General features: G+C 45.2%; 1 protein-coding gene and 1 pseudogene across 1 annotated transcript; one reads left to right on the top strand and one right to left on the bottom strand.

Moving 5' to 3' along the window:
* Positions 1 to 2,072: 2,072 nt before the first annotated feature.
* LOC146209541 (uncharacterized) lies at positions 2,073 to 3,689 on the bottom strand (annotated as a pseudogene).
* Positions 3,690 to 5,831: 2,142 nt separating this feature from the next.
* On the top strand, positions 5,832 to 15,180 carry LOC146209540 (uncharacterized). Its single transcript, XM_084580433.1, has 5 exons — positions 5,832 to 5,847; positions 7,208 to 7,311; positions 10,269 to 10,454; positions 13,804 to 13,890; positions 15,094 to 15,180. The coding sequence occupies exons 1-5, from the start codon at positions 5,832 to 5,834 to the stop codon at positions 15,178 to 15,180; spliced, it is 480 nt and encodes a 159-aa protein (XP_084436559.1).
* Positions 15,181 to 15,467: the final 287 nt, after the last annotated feature.

Below are 15,467 nucleotides of genomic sequence, written 5' to 3'. Positions count from 1 at the left end.
CAAATAGACCTATCAGTGAATTTTAAAGTTTTATATTTATGTCGCCAGTAAGAAAATTGCGATGCTTGTATAAGCAAATAAAGAAAATGATAAAATGTAGCGGCAGGAAATTAAAGCCTGGTCGAAAATAATATTTGCGGCGCATCTGACATCATTATACACGAGGCAGTGCCAGAGATACATTGCGCGCGTGCAGAGAGGACAACAAAGAAGACTTTCTACGCCGCTGTTTATCATGGACGCTGCTTTTACTGGTAAGGCATCGTTGATCTTTTGCATATGCTTCAACTCTATAGCTAGTCTGGCCTGGGAGGCGTTTATTTACAAAGCTTCGACTCATTTATGAGGGCAAGTGTTATGTGTAAAGCCTAAAAAGAACGCCATTTCTGAATAAGGTTAGTTCTGAGTGAGTTTGGGAAGAACAGCGCCCAGGCTGACTTCATGTGGCTGCGTGTTGTATGTGCTTAGTACGAAAAACCTAGCAAAGCGTCTAGAACCACTGATACCGAGACGTTCATTGCTTTGGCGCAGAAATGTTGCACATTACAGTACCAGCCAACTTGTACAATGAAGACCTGCACCTCGTGCTTCGATACCAGCAGATACTAGGTATGAACGCTAAGCCCAAATGCGTTAAAACGTTGCTTCACACAGAATCACATTGATAATATTTTAGTTTCTCTGGTGTATGGGCACCATTCATGGTGGTTCCACGATTTTAGGCGAATAGACGTGTGCTGCAGCATTACATATAGAGTGCAGATGCAGTCATAAACATATGCGTATACTCTTCCTATGCCGCGCTGGTAATTGCTTTCACTGCAGTAGTCACTGCAGAGGGCACCAGCTAGCCCAAGGTCTCGACCTCAAATCTGTTTGCATGTTTTATAGCGTCGCATAGCCGCGGCCTATAGGCCACGGCAAGAACGGAACGCACGTACATACTTGAGAACGAGGCAAGTAAGACCCGGCGTTTATTGCAACAGGGGGTGGTTATATATCATCCTGTACTTTAGTTGTACTCACCTATGGGGCTGGAACGTGGAGACTAACCAAGAGAGTTCTTAAGTTTAGGACAACCCAGAGGGCTATGGAACGAAAAATGGTAGGGGTAACATTAAGAGGAAGCGTGCAGAGTGGGTCAGAGAAATAACTCAAGTTACCGACATTCCAGTGGAAATTAAGAAGAAATGGGCATGGTCAGGGATTGATGACCTAGACAGGAAAAGTAGAAAGGTAGGCTTGAAAATCAATATGCAGAAGACTAAGGTAATGTTCAACAGCCTCGGGAAGGAACAGCAGTTTACATTAGGTAGCGAAGTACTGGAAGTAGTAGGCGATTATGTCTACTTGGGACAGGTAGTAACCGCAGATCCGGACTATGAAAAGGAAATAACAAGAATAAGATTGGGATGGAGCGCCTTTGGCAAGCACTCGCAGATTATGACAGCAGCTTACCGGTATCGCTCAAGAGGAAAGTATACAACAGTTGCATCGTACCTGTAAAAACCTATGGGGCTGAAACGTGGAGGCTAACCAAGAGAGTTCTACTTAAGTTGAGGACAACCCAGAGGGCTATGGAACGAAAAATGGTAGGGGTAACATTAAGAGATAGGAAGCGGGCAGAGTGGGTCAGAGAAATAACTCAAGTTGCCGACATTCTAGTGGAAATTAAGAAGAAGAAATGGGCATGGGCAGGACATGTAGTGCGAAGAGAGGATAACCGATGGTCGCTTAGGGTAACAAACTGGATTCCAAGGGAAGGAAAGCGTAGCAGGGGGCGGCAGAAAGTTAGGTGGGCGGATGAGATTAAGAAGTTCGCAGGGGTTAAGTGGATGCAGCTAGCACAGAACCGTGTTAAGTGGAGAAATATGGGAGAGGCCTTCGCCCTGCAGTGGGTATAGTCAGGCTGATAATGATGATGATGATGATGATGATGATGATGATGATGATATATAATACAGGGGAGACAGAGAATGGAAATGGGACATACGAGACAGCAAGAAAACTTCACGCTTGCGCAGTGTGTGGCCCGCACTTGACACAGCGCTGTGACATAACACTTCTTCCTCCTAAAATCGGTCAAATGGTTTCCTCGTCCGCGTCGAGCGTCGTCGCACTTGAGCGGGCTCGCTTGACACTACTGCCCCGGATGACGGAAGTGACGGGAAGGCGCCGTCAGCATGATGATCCCCAACTGCAGGCGGCGAAGCAGATCCTTGGAGTCTGGCATCCAGCTGTGATGCGGATTCCTCTGGCCTGAATGTAGCATCGTCCAGGCGCGCGTCTTCCGCAGTGTCGGGTGACTGTGTTTCTGTAGGCCGAAGACGTATCTGGTCCACGTGCCACCGGACAATTGCTCCAGGCGTTTTTACTGTACCCATTCTGGTCCCAGGCGTAGATGTCACATCACCTGGTATCCATTTGTCTCCTGTTTCATAGTTGCGAACGTGCACACGACTCTTTATTTGGGGCAGCCACTCCTGGCTATCCAATAGTGCGTCTCCGCTACCCTTCGGGAAACACGTATCCAGGCGCGATCTAATCTGGTATCCTAGAAGCATATCTGATGGAGACTTTCTGCTCTTCTGGGACGTCCTTCTGTAATTGAGCAGTAGGCGCATAAGTTAGTGCTCCAATTTGCCTGCCCCCAACTTCCGGAGACCATCTTTCACCGTTCGGACAGCTATTTCAGCAGCCCCATTAGACTGCGGATGGAAGGGGGCGGTCCTAACGTGTGAGATGTTGTTCTCGACAAATGTTGCAAATTCACGACTAGTGAATTGTGTTCCATTATTAGAAACTATCATTCTGGGCACTCGAAATCGGCTGAATATGTCCCGCAAACAGTGGATTGTAGATGCTGTGGTTGCTTGCTTCAGACGGAGCGCTTCTATCCATTTAGCGTGCGAATCGATTAGCACGAGCACCAACCTGCCTTCTATCGGCCCGGCAAAATCCACATGGATGCGTGACCATTTTTCAAACGTTTGTGGCCAGCTTGCTGGTGGAGCGGCTGGCGGCATGGGCAAGTTGTCGGTGCAATTTTTGCACTCAGCTGACATTTCCTCAATCTATCGGTCTAGGCCTGACCACCAAAACAACGATCGTGCAATAGATTTCATCGGCGAAGACCCTTGGTGGGTTTCATACAGCAGTTGCAGCAATCGTTTTCGCGTACCTGCCGGTATGACCACTCGATGGCCCCAATAAATTAACCCATGTGCCAGGGAGAGCTCAAGTCGGCGGTGAAAAAATGCCGCCAGGCACGGCTCAAGGCCTTTCGAGCTTCTAGGCCAACCTTGTAGCACGTAATGCTTGACGCGATCTAGGGTCGAGTCGATGGCTGTAAGGTCTTTCTGCTCTCGTGTAGTGACTGTGCCTTCGTCCAGGCTGTCCAAAGACAACACGCACTTTTGCGGCTCTTGGGGCTACATGCTAGGACCGAGTGATTGCAGCGGAAGCCTGCTGAGGGTTTCCGAGTTCAACAGTTGCCTTCCGGGAGTGTATTGAAGTTTGTAACGATATCCTCCGAAATTGAGTGCCCAAGGCTGAATGCGGGCTGCAGCCATAGAGGGTGTCGGGCGGTCGGCCCTTAGCAATTCGAGGAGAGGCTGGTGGTCTATAACCAAGGTGAATTCACGGCCCAACAGATAGTCTCTGAATCTCGTGACCCCAAAAACTAGGGCCAGCGCCTCACGCTCCAGCTGTGCGTAATTCCGCTCAGCTTTCGTGAAAGTCCTTGAACGGAATCCGATCGGTCTGTTGACGCTACCTACTGTGGGAAACAGTACTGCACGACTGCCGTGTGGGGAAGCGTCGCACTCTGGTTTCAGCTCCTTTAACGGGTCAAAATGGGCAAGCACTTCGGCATCCTTGAGACACGGTTTGGCCTTGACGAACGCTGTTTCCTGGGGGTGGTTCCACAGCCATCGCGCATTTTTTTCTAGTAGCTGATATAATGGGGACAACATTGTTGACAAATTCGACAGAAACCGTGCATAAAATGGTAGAATTCCAACAGAAGAACGCAGCTCGCTCACGTTACGAGGGCTTGGTGCTTTCATGATAGCTTCCACGTTCTTTTCCGTCGGGTGAAGACCGAGACGATCGATACGGTGTCCCAGATAAGAAACCGATAGCTGGCTGAGGTTGCATTTGTCGTATCGCTGCTTTAACCCGTGCTCTCGAAATCGCTGCAACACTGTTTTCAGCCGAGATCCGTTGTCTGCCGCCTTTTCAGACACCAACACGTCAACTAAGTATGCCTGCCCTCCAGGCAAGCCCGCTAGAATGGTATCCATCTTCCTTTGAAATATAGGAGGGGCAGAAATGCCGAACAGCAGCCTGTTGTAACAGAAGAGCCCTTTGTGTGTAATATTCATACACACCTTGCGTGACGCTTCGTCTAGCGGCACCTGGTTGTAGGCATCTTTCAGGTCAAGTGTACTAAAAACTTCACCACCGCTCAACGACGCGAACAGGTCTTCATTCACCGGAAGGGGATACTGCTCAAGTGCACAAGCCTGATTCAAGGTTGTCTTAAAACCCCCGCAAAACCGGACTGTGCCATCTTTTTTTAAGCACTGGTACAATGGGGGTCGCCCAGTCCGAAAATTGTACGGGCGATATTATGCCTAGCGTCACTAGCCGATCCAACTCTTTCGCCACTCTGTCACGGAGCGCATACGGAAGCGGTCTAGCCTTGCAAAACTTGCTAAGCGCACCGTCCTTCAGCACCAAGCTGGCTGGGGGTCCCTTCATCAGGCCCAATTCCTCCGAGAAGACATCCTCGTAGTTACTGCGTATAACTGTCGTCATAACTGTCGACCATTTTATTTATTACATGCCCCGACACCACCACTTACGATATTGAGGGCGTGAGCGAGACACGAAAACATGTGACGTTGTAGCTGCTTAGGGAATCCGGAAAGTGATTTTATATCCCCAGGTTAAGGCTTTTCTTTTAAGTTATAAATATCACGGACACTAGTTATGTAAACTCACGGACAATAGGGCCACACGTGCCTAAAAGACAGGGTGGAGCTGTACCCACAGCCAGAGTTCTGCACACAGCGCATGAGCCGACTTCAGCGTCCTTTCTTCCTAAAACGCCACCTAATAATCTCGATAACGCCAGGTGGCATTACTCCTCCTCCTATAAAAAAGCGAAAGCAGAGCCTAAGCGCGAGCGATGGGCGATGCAAGCGATAACAAAAGGATCAGCACAGAAACCAAATAGAAAACGGAAGCGGGGTAAGGTGACCTACACAATGAAACATGCGCATAGTACACTGCACATTACCGCTTTAAATAAGGCTTCATGCGGACAACGTGCACCACTTCGGTGCGGTTGTCGATGCGAGGGCTCCACAGTGCCCGATGGAAGAGGTTCGTATGTCAATTCCGTGACAATATACACAACACCGAGGGTATATCATTGGATTATTTTGATATTAGGGTCCTAATGTGTCTCATCAGTATTGTTTTTATTGAACATCACGTAGGGATCATTATCAGCGCTGTTTTCTGCTCCCTATTTCAAATGTGGATAGGAGGGATTCATGATTTTGAGCACTAGTACCCCAAAAATAGTTGTTTCCTCCAAACTAGACGACAACGGCAATAGCCATCTATAGCTGCTGCCTTAAAATCTGCTACTGGGACCGTAATGAAAAAAATCCAGTCTATTCTGTGGTGCACCTAGATTATTCCACTGTAGGAATGCATATTGGTATTTACACAGGCGATCTATCGGCAGTAGTACTCGCGGAATGTTCCACCAATGACAACGCCATTTTTGTGAGGTTATATCAAGTTAGATTCCCAGAATGAAAATGTTGAAGCGTGAGTGCCGGGTTAGAGGATTACATAATTTTCACCAGCCATTGCATACGCGCTCACTGGCCACGGAATATCAGATTTTGGCCCATTGTAATAGTAGTTGTGTCTGAATCTTTTGTAGCGGGAAACGGTAGCTGGAAAAGATAAAACGCTGCAGTGCATAGCAGTATACAAAAACATTTTGGAAAAAAGTGACCCAGCCGTTCATGTCCACACGCGCACCCACGGGCACACAAGACACACCGCCCAGTGACAACAAAAGAACTGCTCTCCATCAATTGGCAAGCCTCGTCTATACATGCCGCAGCACTCCTTATAAGTGTGAAAGACCTCTGCACAATATACTTTGTCTTCGGCCGTTCCCAACGTCACCTTGCATTTTAAGGACGTGGTTAAGGAGAAAAGTATTTTTTTTGTCGGAGCGTGGCGCCCTCTGTGACCGTCATGTAGAGTCGAGGGCATATCAAGGAGATGTGGACAAATGCCATCTTGAGCGGCGGCGGCATTCCTTGGTGTTAGGGTGGCCCACGCTAGAAAGTCCCTAAGACTAATAATCATCTGCCATTGCAATATTTATATTGAAGGTGGTAATAAAAGCCTGTTCGATGTTGGCTGTGTTTCACGCTATCTTAGACTAATACCTACAGCGACGAGACAACTCACTTTTCGAAACTTGTCTGACAATCTGCAGCGCAAATAGGGAGGTCCTGTAGCCTTGGTGGACAGAACTCTAACGGCATGACGGGCAATGGGAGCTGAAAATGCAGCCGCCTAGATGATCACTGTATTGAATACATTTAAAAACACCTCGCATTTGGCCTGGAATGGATCTGAAATAGGTAAATAAGAGAACATTTTCTGCCATTTCTTGATCCCGCTAATCACAACGAATGTGCCGGGGTTGATCGTGCACAATGGGCGTCAGAAAAATGTCCTACTGAGATCTCCAAGAAAGGTGTGACTTAAGCTTGAAAAGTAGGCTATGAAAAGCGTCCGTTTTCGTCCTCAAGACGGCAGGTGCGTCGCAGAAGTTCCTATTAGAGTTAGAAGGACAATAATATTTCAGAGTTAAACTGGGGAATCAAACAGAGAAAAAAAACTTATTGCCCCTCCAGTCGTCAAGAGCAGATGTAACCAATAAAAGGTTACAGGCATATCACCCTCTGCGCAGATGCGAGAAGTCTTCTGGCGTATCCCTCGAATAGTGCCTATATTCCGCAAGACGGCCTCTAGCTCTCTTTTCATCAGGCTCTATTGCACAGCTGAAGCAGCTCAGAGGAACATAATAGACCATAAGTGCCGCCAGCTAAAACAAAGAGCAGACCCAGTTACATTTCTTGATTTCATATAATCTTCATTTCAGTGCTGGCCGTGAAGAATGGGTCTGCTTTTGTCACCGAAGTGGAGCGCTCCCTCTTCGGATACAGCACGCCCAAGACACACAACTGGTTCCTCTGCTTCGAGATGGTGCTAATTTAAAGAACGCTCAGTGTCGATGGGGGCCATTATCCCTACAGTTCAGATATTCGCATTTCGTACAATATCGGCGTTAGATTGAGCCCCAGTTTCAGTTTACATATCCTCTGGTTTATTTCACTTTATTGTATTTATTTCTTTTTTTAGAATGAACGAGGGAACTGTGACAAAAGGCGGTTAGGCGTGATGAGGTCACAGTTCCCTAAAACAATCAGCAGCAGTGAGCAGCGCAAAAAAGATAATTTAACAGACTATAGAAAAGGGCACATTTACAACGTACTGCAGTATAACAGCAGAAAAATTACATGCACAAACATAGAGTACACTGTGCACTAAAAGCAAACAACAAAAATAGCACAAAACACTAAAGCAAGTCGTACATTCGACATGGCATGGCAAAAATTTTCATTCGCTAAAGAGAAAACAAAACAGCTAAATATTTAAACCAGTATGTAATTCCTTTTTTTAGCTCTTTTAAATTTTCCCTTAGAGATGAATGAGCGCTCAACAAGGGTTGACGGGGTGCCTCACTTCGCAAGCTCAACCAACGTTCCGACTAGGGGACTTCTCCGCCTTGCGAACTGAGGCACCACCTCAACCCTTGTTCAGACGTCTTTCATGCCCTGTAGCCATCTTCTTTCTCTCATCTACCCTGGATACTTTCACAAAGATTAAACATGAATTTTCTGGGTGGGTTATTGAGAGCAGCCTGGAATCTGGTAATTAAACTTTTGTTTTTAGTAATTTGTGTTCATTTTAAGAACCATGTTGCTGTGTTGCCAGAGGACGTATTTGCTAGGAAGCCGATTAATAGTGATGGGAAACAGCCTATTCCTATTATAATGTATAACAAGCAGTATATGTAGGCTCGGTTTCCTTTAAGCAGATTATGCCTTTGGCATACAGTGACATTGGTAAGTTTGCCGGTCTGTCTTTACAACCCTAATAGCTCGGAATGCCGTTTTGCGAATCAATAGCTTGTTATAACTACTTGAAGTTGTGATGCCCCACGCAGTGCACAATTAGATAACTTATAAATATAGAGTGCAATACGTTAATATTTAAAAACACAAACCGGTAAAGAGGTCACTGATCCTGCAGAGAGAGCCAACGGTTTTGCTTTGATCCACGGCAAGTTTCAAATATGTGTTTACCAGGATACGTTGTCACTGAAGCAGATACCAACAAATTTCTGAGGCGTTACCTTGCGTATATGTTTGTTAGCATACCTTATGGAAAGCGCGTAGTCGATTGGGACAATGACATGTCTAAAAATAATAGAGATGGTTTTGCACAAGTTTCAGCTAAATTTTTTCGCCAGCATTCAAGCATGCAATTCTACTAAATAATCATTCGCAGTTGTGGCAAACCTTGGGAACGCACAAGCTATTGGAATCACAATTATTGCATTTCACAAACTGAAGTTTGTCGCTCAATGAACATTCACCAGATTAAGGAGAGTTCCTTGTATTCCACACCCCTTAAGTTTTCTCAAGATGATTTCATGCAGCACGAATCAAATATTTAGAAGTCCGATTCCGACCAAATGCGTTACCTTGGGAGCCGGTATTATCAATCATTTTCTCTTTAACACAGAGTAAACTTGCTTGGTCAGTTTATTTTTTATAAAGATATACTGGGACGAGTCGATAACAATATGAACAGAGGTAACCTTTTCCAATCTGCTAATAATGGCTCCTTCGAATGACTTCGAGAACACAAATATTGCGAAGATAGGTCGATACTTTGTGACTTCATATCTTTTTCCTCCTAAAATAGAACGCTAGTGAATAGCAGATTTAAAATACAAACTAGAAGGTTCAATACTGATACCGATACTTACTTCAACAGCATAGTTTTGGTTTCGTAATGGCCCGCCAAAGCATAGTTTTTTATTTTTTACAAATATAAAGAGCTACTTTTTGTGGTATCACCTATGCAGCAACGTAATAGATTTACGTAAAGGTTAAATGAGGTCACGCATAGAGGCATTTGAGATAGATTGATTCGATTCGTGTTGACTAACGTCCATAAAAAAGTGGTTTATGAGCGCTGCACAAGATGGCGGTCAAGTAAACTTTTTCTTCGCTACGGCTACAGACATCCGGCACAAACATCGGTTGAGTTCGTGCGGTGTGAAAAGGGATGAAGGCGACCAACATGAATACTTGGCGTCATCAAGCGAATAGCTGAATAATTAGTTTATATTTCCGCTTTGTTTTCTCTTTTGCACTTACGCAGCGAGGTGCTTTGTCAGAGGCACACTTTGGGTTCGTTTACACAGCCTTATGAGCAAACATGCCGTCTTGCTCTCTCCCGGGTGTGAAACGCAATGCGCGTAAGTTGAATTAGTCGATGGATGTTGACCAAAAGTTTTGGATGTGACAGCATAGGGTCTTAGTGGTGGTGCAGCCCGATACGAGTTTGATTCGTACAGCCAGTCTTCGCTAAATTAGCAGGTACTTCGAAGGGTGCTCACAGGTGAGCCTCGTTATTTTAAGTGCATCTTTTGAACGCTATTATTTTTGTATGTTGTTCTTCAGAGTTTCAACAACCTAAAGAGAGTCTTATTGGGCGCCACTGTGGCTGAATTTGAGAACTGATTTGAAAGTCTGATGCCATAGTCAAAAGAGACATAGTCGTAACTTTTTCTTTGTTATAGCTGACATTCCGAGCAGCACTGGTGATATGCGAAAGTGTTTTATTATTGGTCCGGATTCACATAGTATATCATGTTTTGTTTTTACCATTCTTCTTTGGAAAAAAAAAGGTTTAAAAAATTTTTCCCCGAACTGATTAGCTTTTATACTTAATTTCTGGATTGCAATATAAAGTTGCTATTGTGCTAAACTTCATATATCGTAAAAGCTCTTTGTCAGTTTTTTATTACTGTTCCCTTGAGCTTTGGGACATTGCTTAACATACTTTATGTCCGATGTTTTTGCCAGGCGGGAAGCATGGCGTTGCTGTCTCTGCTGTACAGCCCGTGGTCGCTTCGGGTGTCATCGTCGGAGCCATGGCCGCTGTGGCTCGCCCAGTGCGCGTCGTTGCAGAGCAGCCTGCACTGCGCCCAGATGCTGCTCTCGGCCGCGCTCTCGGACAGCACCTACTTCCTGCTGCACGCCACCTTCTACGTGAGTGGCGGCGCAATCATTGCGAAAGACTTACTAATGACCTCAAAATAAAATGGAGCACGGACCTGTGCAAAATGTTCTTTCCTTCGTCTTGGCTGTTAATGAGGCGAACACCAAGACCGTGAAGCCGGATGTCCCACAAGCATCCAAACCATACACATGCGCATCCGCTTGCAGGGCGCGCCGCGAAACGAAATTTTCTTCGTTGGTGTGCTTCATTTTATTTTGGGGGCTGTAGTAGGTTCCTTCCACCGCATGAAGCATTGCGGCTACATCCGATTCCGGCTTCTCTTTCCCGCTCAGGGTGAGCAAATTATGGGGACTTTTAAGCTCCGCCTATTGGATTATGACGCGCAAGCTGGGCTACCAGCCTACATCAAAAGCCCCGCTTTAACCAACACGTATGAACGTGCCCACGTGGCCTATAAGGGTAAGTTAATTCGACGGTCCTGGCAGGCTGATTGTGACATCAGCCTTTCATATGAAAGGAGAGGCCTGAGTTAACAGCTCTTGCCAAACGTATTGCCAGACAACCCTACGACCATTCAGTGCTGGCTCACGTCAGCTACCAGCTACCGCCTGCCAGTGCCATGCTTGTGATCTTTCGCTCTCAACGCCAGTGCCGGAGGACGGCCGCCGAAGCCGGTTTTTTGGTGTACGGGGCCTATTTACGTCAGGAAGGCCAAATCACGAAATTTTGCAAGGCTGTATGTACAAGCTTGTGCTGCATCCTCTATTCGGCTAGAGATTTGACGTTTATACAGCTACAAACATTGAATGAAACATTAAGCTTTGCCTTTAATGCAACGACACGACAGCTTTAATGACTCGTCTGTGGTTGCCTTTAAGTGTCCTATCCACGCACATTCACTTTGGCGCTAAATTAGGCACCAATCATACAACTTCCACCAAGGGTATTTCACACATAAAAATCAGCATACTATCGTAAGATCCCTTTTTAGCTCAAGCTTACCTGAGGTAAATATCAAGCTCTTTTATTTTGGTAGCCTTAAAGGCGTTCAGTACGAAATCCCGCAAAGGTGTTGTAGGCATTGTCTGCATTGTGAGCGAAAAAACCGGCAATGGTATAGCTCAGCTACGCCAGCTGGACATACGCAGCGAGAGCTTCTTTCGTCTGGTTTCCGCATGTTTCCTAGCCTATTGTTGAGCTTATATTTATTTTTTATTATTTTATTTATACAATACTGCCGACCAAAATGTTCGGCCCAAGCAGGTGAAAAGTAAATAATACATACAAATATCACATAAATATAATCACAACGGAGGTGTGTTTCACATGGCAAGAGCAAGATTGACAGAAAGGTTTATGATGAGCACACGCACACACAAAACAAACTTGATCATCAATGAGGAGAAATTCGTCTTCACATATCGTATTTTTTTATTTCATTCACACAAAAGCAGACGGCGCGGTGGTCAGTATAGTAAAACCCGGCCACAATCCTTCGCACGCACTGCACATGAGTCCAAAAGTATTGTTTACGAAGTATGCTTAAAACGTACCAGTCGCAAATGAACTTTCAGACAGTCGAATGACATGAACAGTAACACGATGGGCCTTTACATCCTCTTCTGTTGCTCTATTACGTTGCCCTTAATCTTCCGAAGACTCAATCTACGCTGCTGTGCACCGCCTATTACGCTCTGCATCCTGGCGTTTCCGTTTAGCGAGACGTTCTTCTCTCTATCCAGGCGTCTCTGCTGCTTGCTTGATCTTTCGTTATTCTTTCTCTGCTGAATGGTCACTTGCCAGGCGACGAATACTGGTTCCGAGGAATTGAGCCTTTCCTGTCGATACCGCCGCTGAGGGCGCCCCGACTCTCTTCATACGATACTGCTGTGCTGCGGCCGCCGTGTCTCTCCTCTGTTTATAAACGCAGTTGTGCATGCGCAGTTATGCGCATAGCTATCACATGGCACGTGTGTGACGTCGCGCGCGGCAATAGCAGCCCCTCCCTTCATCTCTGATGTCACGCCCTCGCACCAACTCCTCCTCTCCGTGGCGCATCCCGTACATTCCAGAGGGATTCAACAGCGAACTGCTCGACTGGTAGCCGAATGTGGCTCCTGCTACAAAATCGCGAGTTGAAATGGCCTCACACTGATTGGATGTAGAGTTACCTCACGTTGGAGTTTCGCAGCAGCTGCCAACTCCTGTCTCACATTTCATATGGGAGGGGTTTTCCGAATAAGCCTTCCAGGACCCTTGTATTTATGTTACCCTTAGGCCACGCATGAAATTTCATACGGATTGGGTAAAGCGGGGCGTTATATATGTCGGTTGGTAGCGTACAGTACTGCGTCCTGATCTTAAAGGCAGAGCGTACGCATCCCTCATAATTAAAATCTAACCATACAAATGTGTCAGCGTACAGTATAAAATAGTGCACCTCACTTGAGAGCCGAGTGTTCTTTTATGATTCCGAAATATCCGTACATCTCATTTGGGCTACAAGAGATGGCCGTTCCTGCCATGCTAACTCAGCCATTTCGTATGGTCTCGCTTCGCCACAAAGCACTCAGACCAACCAGTTTCCAGCCGTGCCGCCAATCGTCAGCCACATGCATGCTAATGAGGTTCGCTGAACTCCGATGCCGGCGTCCTTTAACGTTACCAGACAAGAAGGAGGGTCACTTTGCAAGAAATGAGAGGCACCGAACTCAACGGTGTACTTAAACGAAAACGTGCAGCGAAAGTTATAAGGGGATGCTTCTCGCTCTTCGACTACATCTCAAATATGTTGAGTGCAGCACCCATTAGTGAATATGACATGGGCCATGCGATCAAGACAATACATAGCCTATACCGGTGCCAGTGTGAAGGTTCTGGTAACACAAATCACAAAGGAAGAAATGCTTTCACATTAATGATTGCAGAATTAGGCTACGCATGATGCGAACTGGCGAGGTCTATAACGAAGTCGTGTTCAACTCCTGAAGCCCTCAGGCTTGTTTACATCTTTCTTTTCAGTGTATGTTTTAGCTCTCACTCTTCTAGTAACTCTCTCACCAGCTTAGCTTCAAACGTGTGATACTGCATGGATAGTAAATACTGTCCAAAACAAAAGATTTCGCCTAGATTCCAGGAGGATGTGAGAATTTAATACGAAAAATGAATCATCATTCTCCAAACGCAGACCTAAAACTTTCGTCAAATATTTCATTGACTTGATACAAAGTGCAATTCTTCTGAAGATTAGGATTCTTTTCACAATGTGTTTTGTTTTATTGCTTGCCATAGAAACATTTCGAAATATTAAAAATATTTCGGATATATAATCTTGTCTAACGCGTTTTATAATTAAAATATTTTTTTCACGTCTTCTAGTTCCTGCTGTTCCAAGCCACAGCCACGATCCTAATCATCGGAAGCGGAATCTACATGCTTGGAAACAACGCGAATAAGCTCGCGGGTGTGAGTATTAAGGTTCCGCACCCCTGAAGATTCGCTTGACGCGGTTTCCTAAATGCAAGCGCGCTGGGCGTTGTCCCTCTGCTTATGCACTCTGATCATTTAGTACGATCTAAAAGTAAAGTATGTAAGGATCTAACAGGAATTTCTTCTGCATTTTTCTCTATGGTTTATTTATTTTATTGAATTTTCGTCTCTCTCTCTCTCCGTCTTTTTCCTTCTAGTTCGTTCAATCTCAACGATTAGCTCTATTGATTTCATATTAGGGTATTTTGGTGACATTTAATGTTCTAAGTATTGATTGGTGCCATGGTCTTTAAGAGAAAGACTTAAGGCATATTAACTAGGAATCCAAGGAATCAGAAAAGAATAATATTTTTAGTATTATTATTATTATTATATCATCATCATCAACATCATTTCGGTTCTTAGAGACGAGGTTTTTTGTTACTCAGGTTAAGACTTTGAATGCTGGTCCGGGGAATGCATTTAACTTATCAAAAATTTTCAATCAATAAATCTATTTTTTTTTTCAGAGCAAATGAGAACATATGTACCGAAAATAAAAATTCACCTTTTACTACATAACAATAATTAAGAACTGTGATCACAGTGCCTTTTACAAACTATTTTTGCAAAGTGCAAATTTCATGCCCATGAAAGCCTGTTATCATCTGAACAACGTTCACGCGGTATTGCAATATCTGCCATTGGATTCGATTTATTTAAAAACAAGACAATGCATGTGTTCTTCTTAGTGCTTCAATACAGGAAGTTGCATGGACGATGTGCCTAATGGTTGGAACATTATTTCCACTGATTTCTTGGGATTCATACGTATTACAGAGAAAAGTCTGGCTTCCCGCTAGTTGATTGAATTCATCAAATCGCTGTCAGAGAAAGAAAGCTGCCACGATAGCGAAACGTTTGTAAATTCGAAAAGCAAAATGTACGGAACGCAATTGTTCGATGTCAGGGCAGGTTAAAGACCCCCAGGTGGTCAAAATTACCCCATAGACCTTCACTGCGGCTCCTCTTTCTCTCTATCTACTCCCCTTCCTTCCTTTCCTTACGGCGCGGGTCATATGTTCATTGAAAATATGTGACTTATACTGTGCTTTTCCGCGCTTGCATTTTTTGTGCCAGTGGTACAATCTTCAAACACATAAATTGTGAGAACCTGTAAGGCGCTTTCTACCTTCGCAGACGGTGGCTGCACTCACGGGCGGTGTACACGTGGCCCACCTGTGCTTCACCTTTAACGACCACTACTTCAAGTCCAGGGGATACTGAAGGCCCACCGGGAAGATGACCTACCTCATTCACATCAGGAGACACGAAAACTAAAAGCAGTGTCGTAGTTGGCAGGAAATCATAAATTGTGCTACTTGTGCTTGATATTTTAAAATTTGTATTCTTATGTCGGCGTTTCAACTTTTACTAAAGTAAGGCGCCCGTGTGCTGTGCGATGGCAGTGCTTGTTAAAAAACCCCAGACGATCGAAATTTCCGGAGCCCTCCACTACGGCGTCTCTCATAGCCTAAGTCGCTTTGGGACGTTAAACACCACAAACCAAACCA

The sequence above is a fragment of the Amblyomma maculatum genome, chromosome 1 (genome assembly GCF_055883805.1).
Source record: "Amblyomma maculatum isolate TAMU_Amacu chromosome 1, ASM5588380v1, whole genome shotgun sequence".
Taxonomy (NCBI): Eukaryota; Metazoa; Arthropoda; class Arachnida; order Ixodida; family Ixodidae; genus Amblyomma; species Amblyomma maculatum.
The sequence above is the reverse complement of the archived record's forward strand: the minus strand, read 5'-3'. Positions and strand labels throughout refer to the sequence as shown.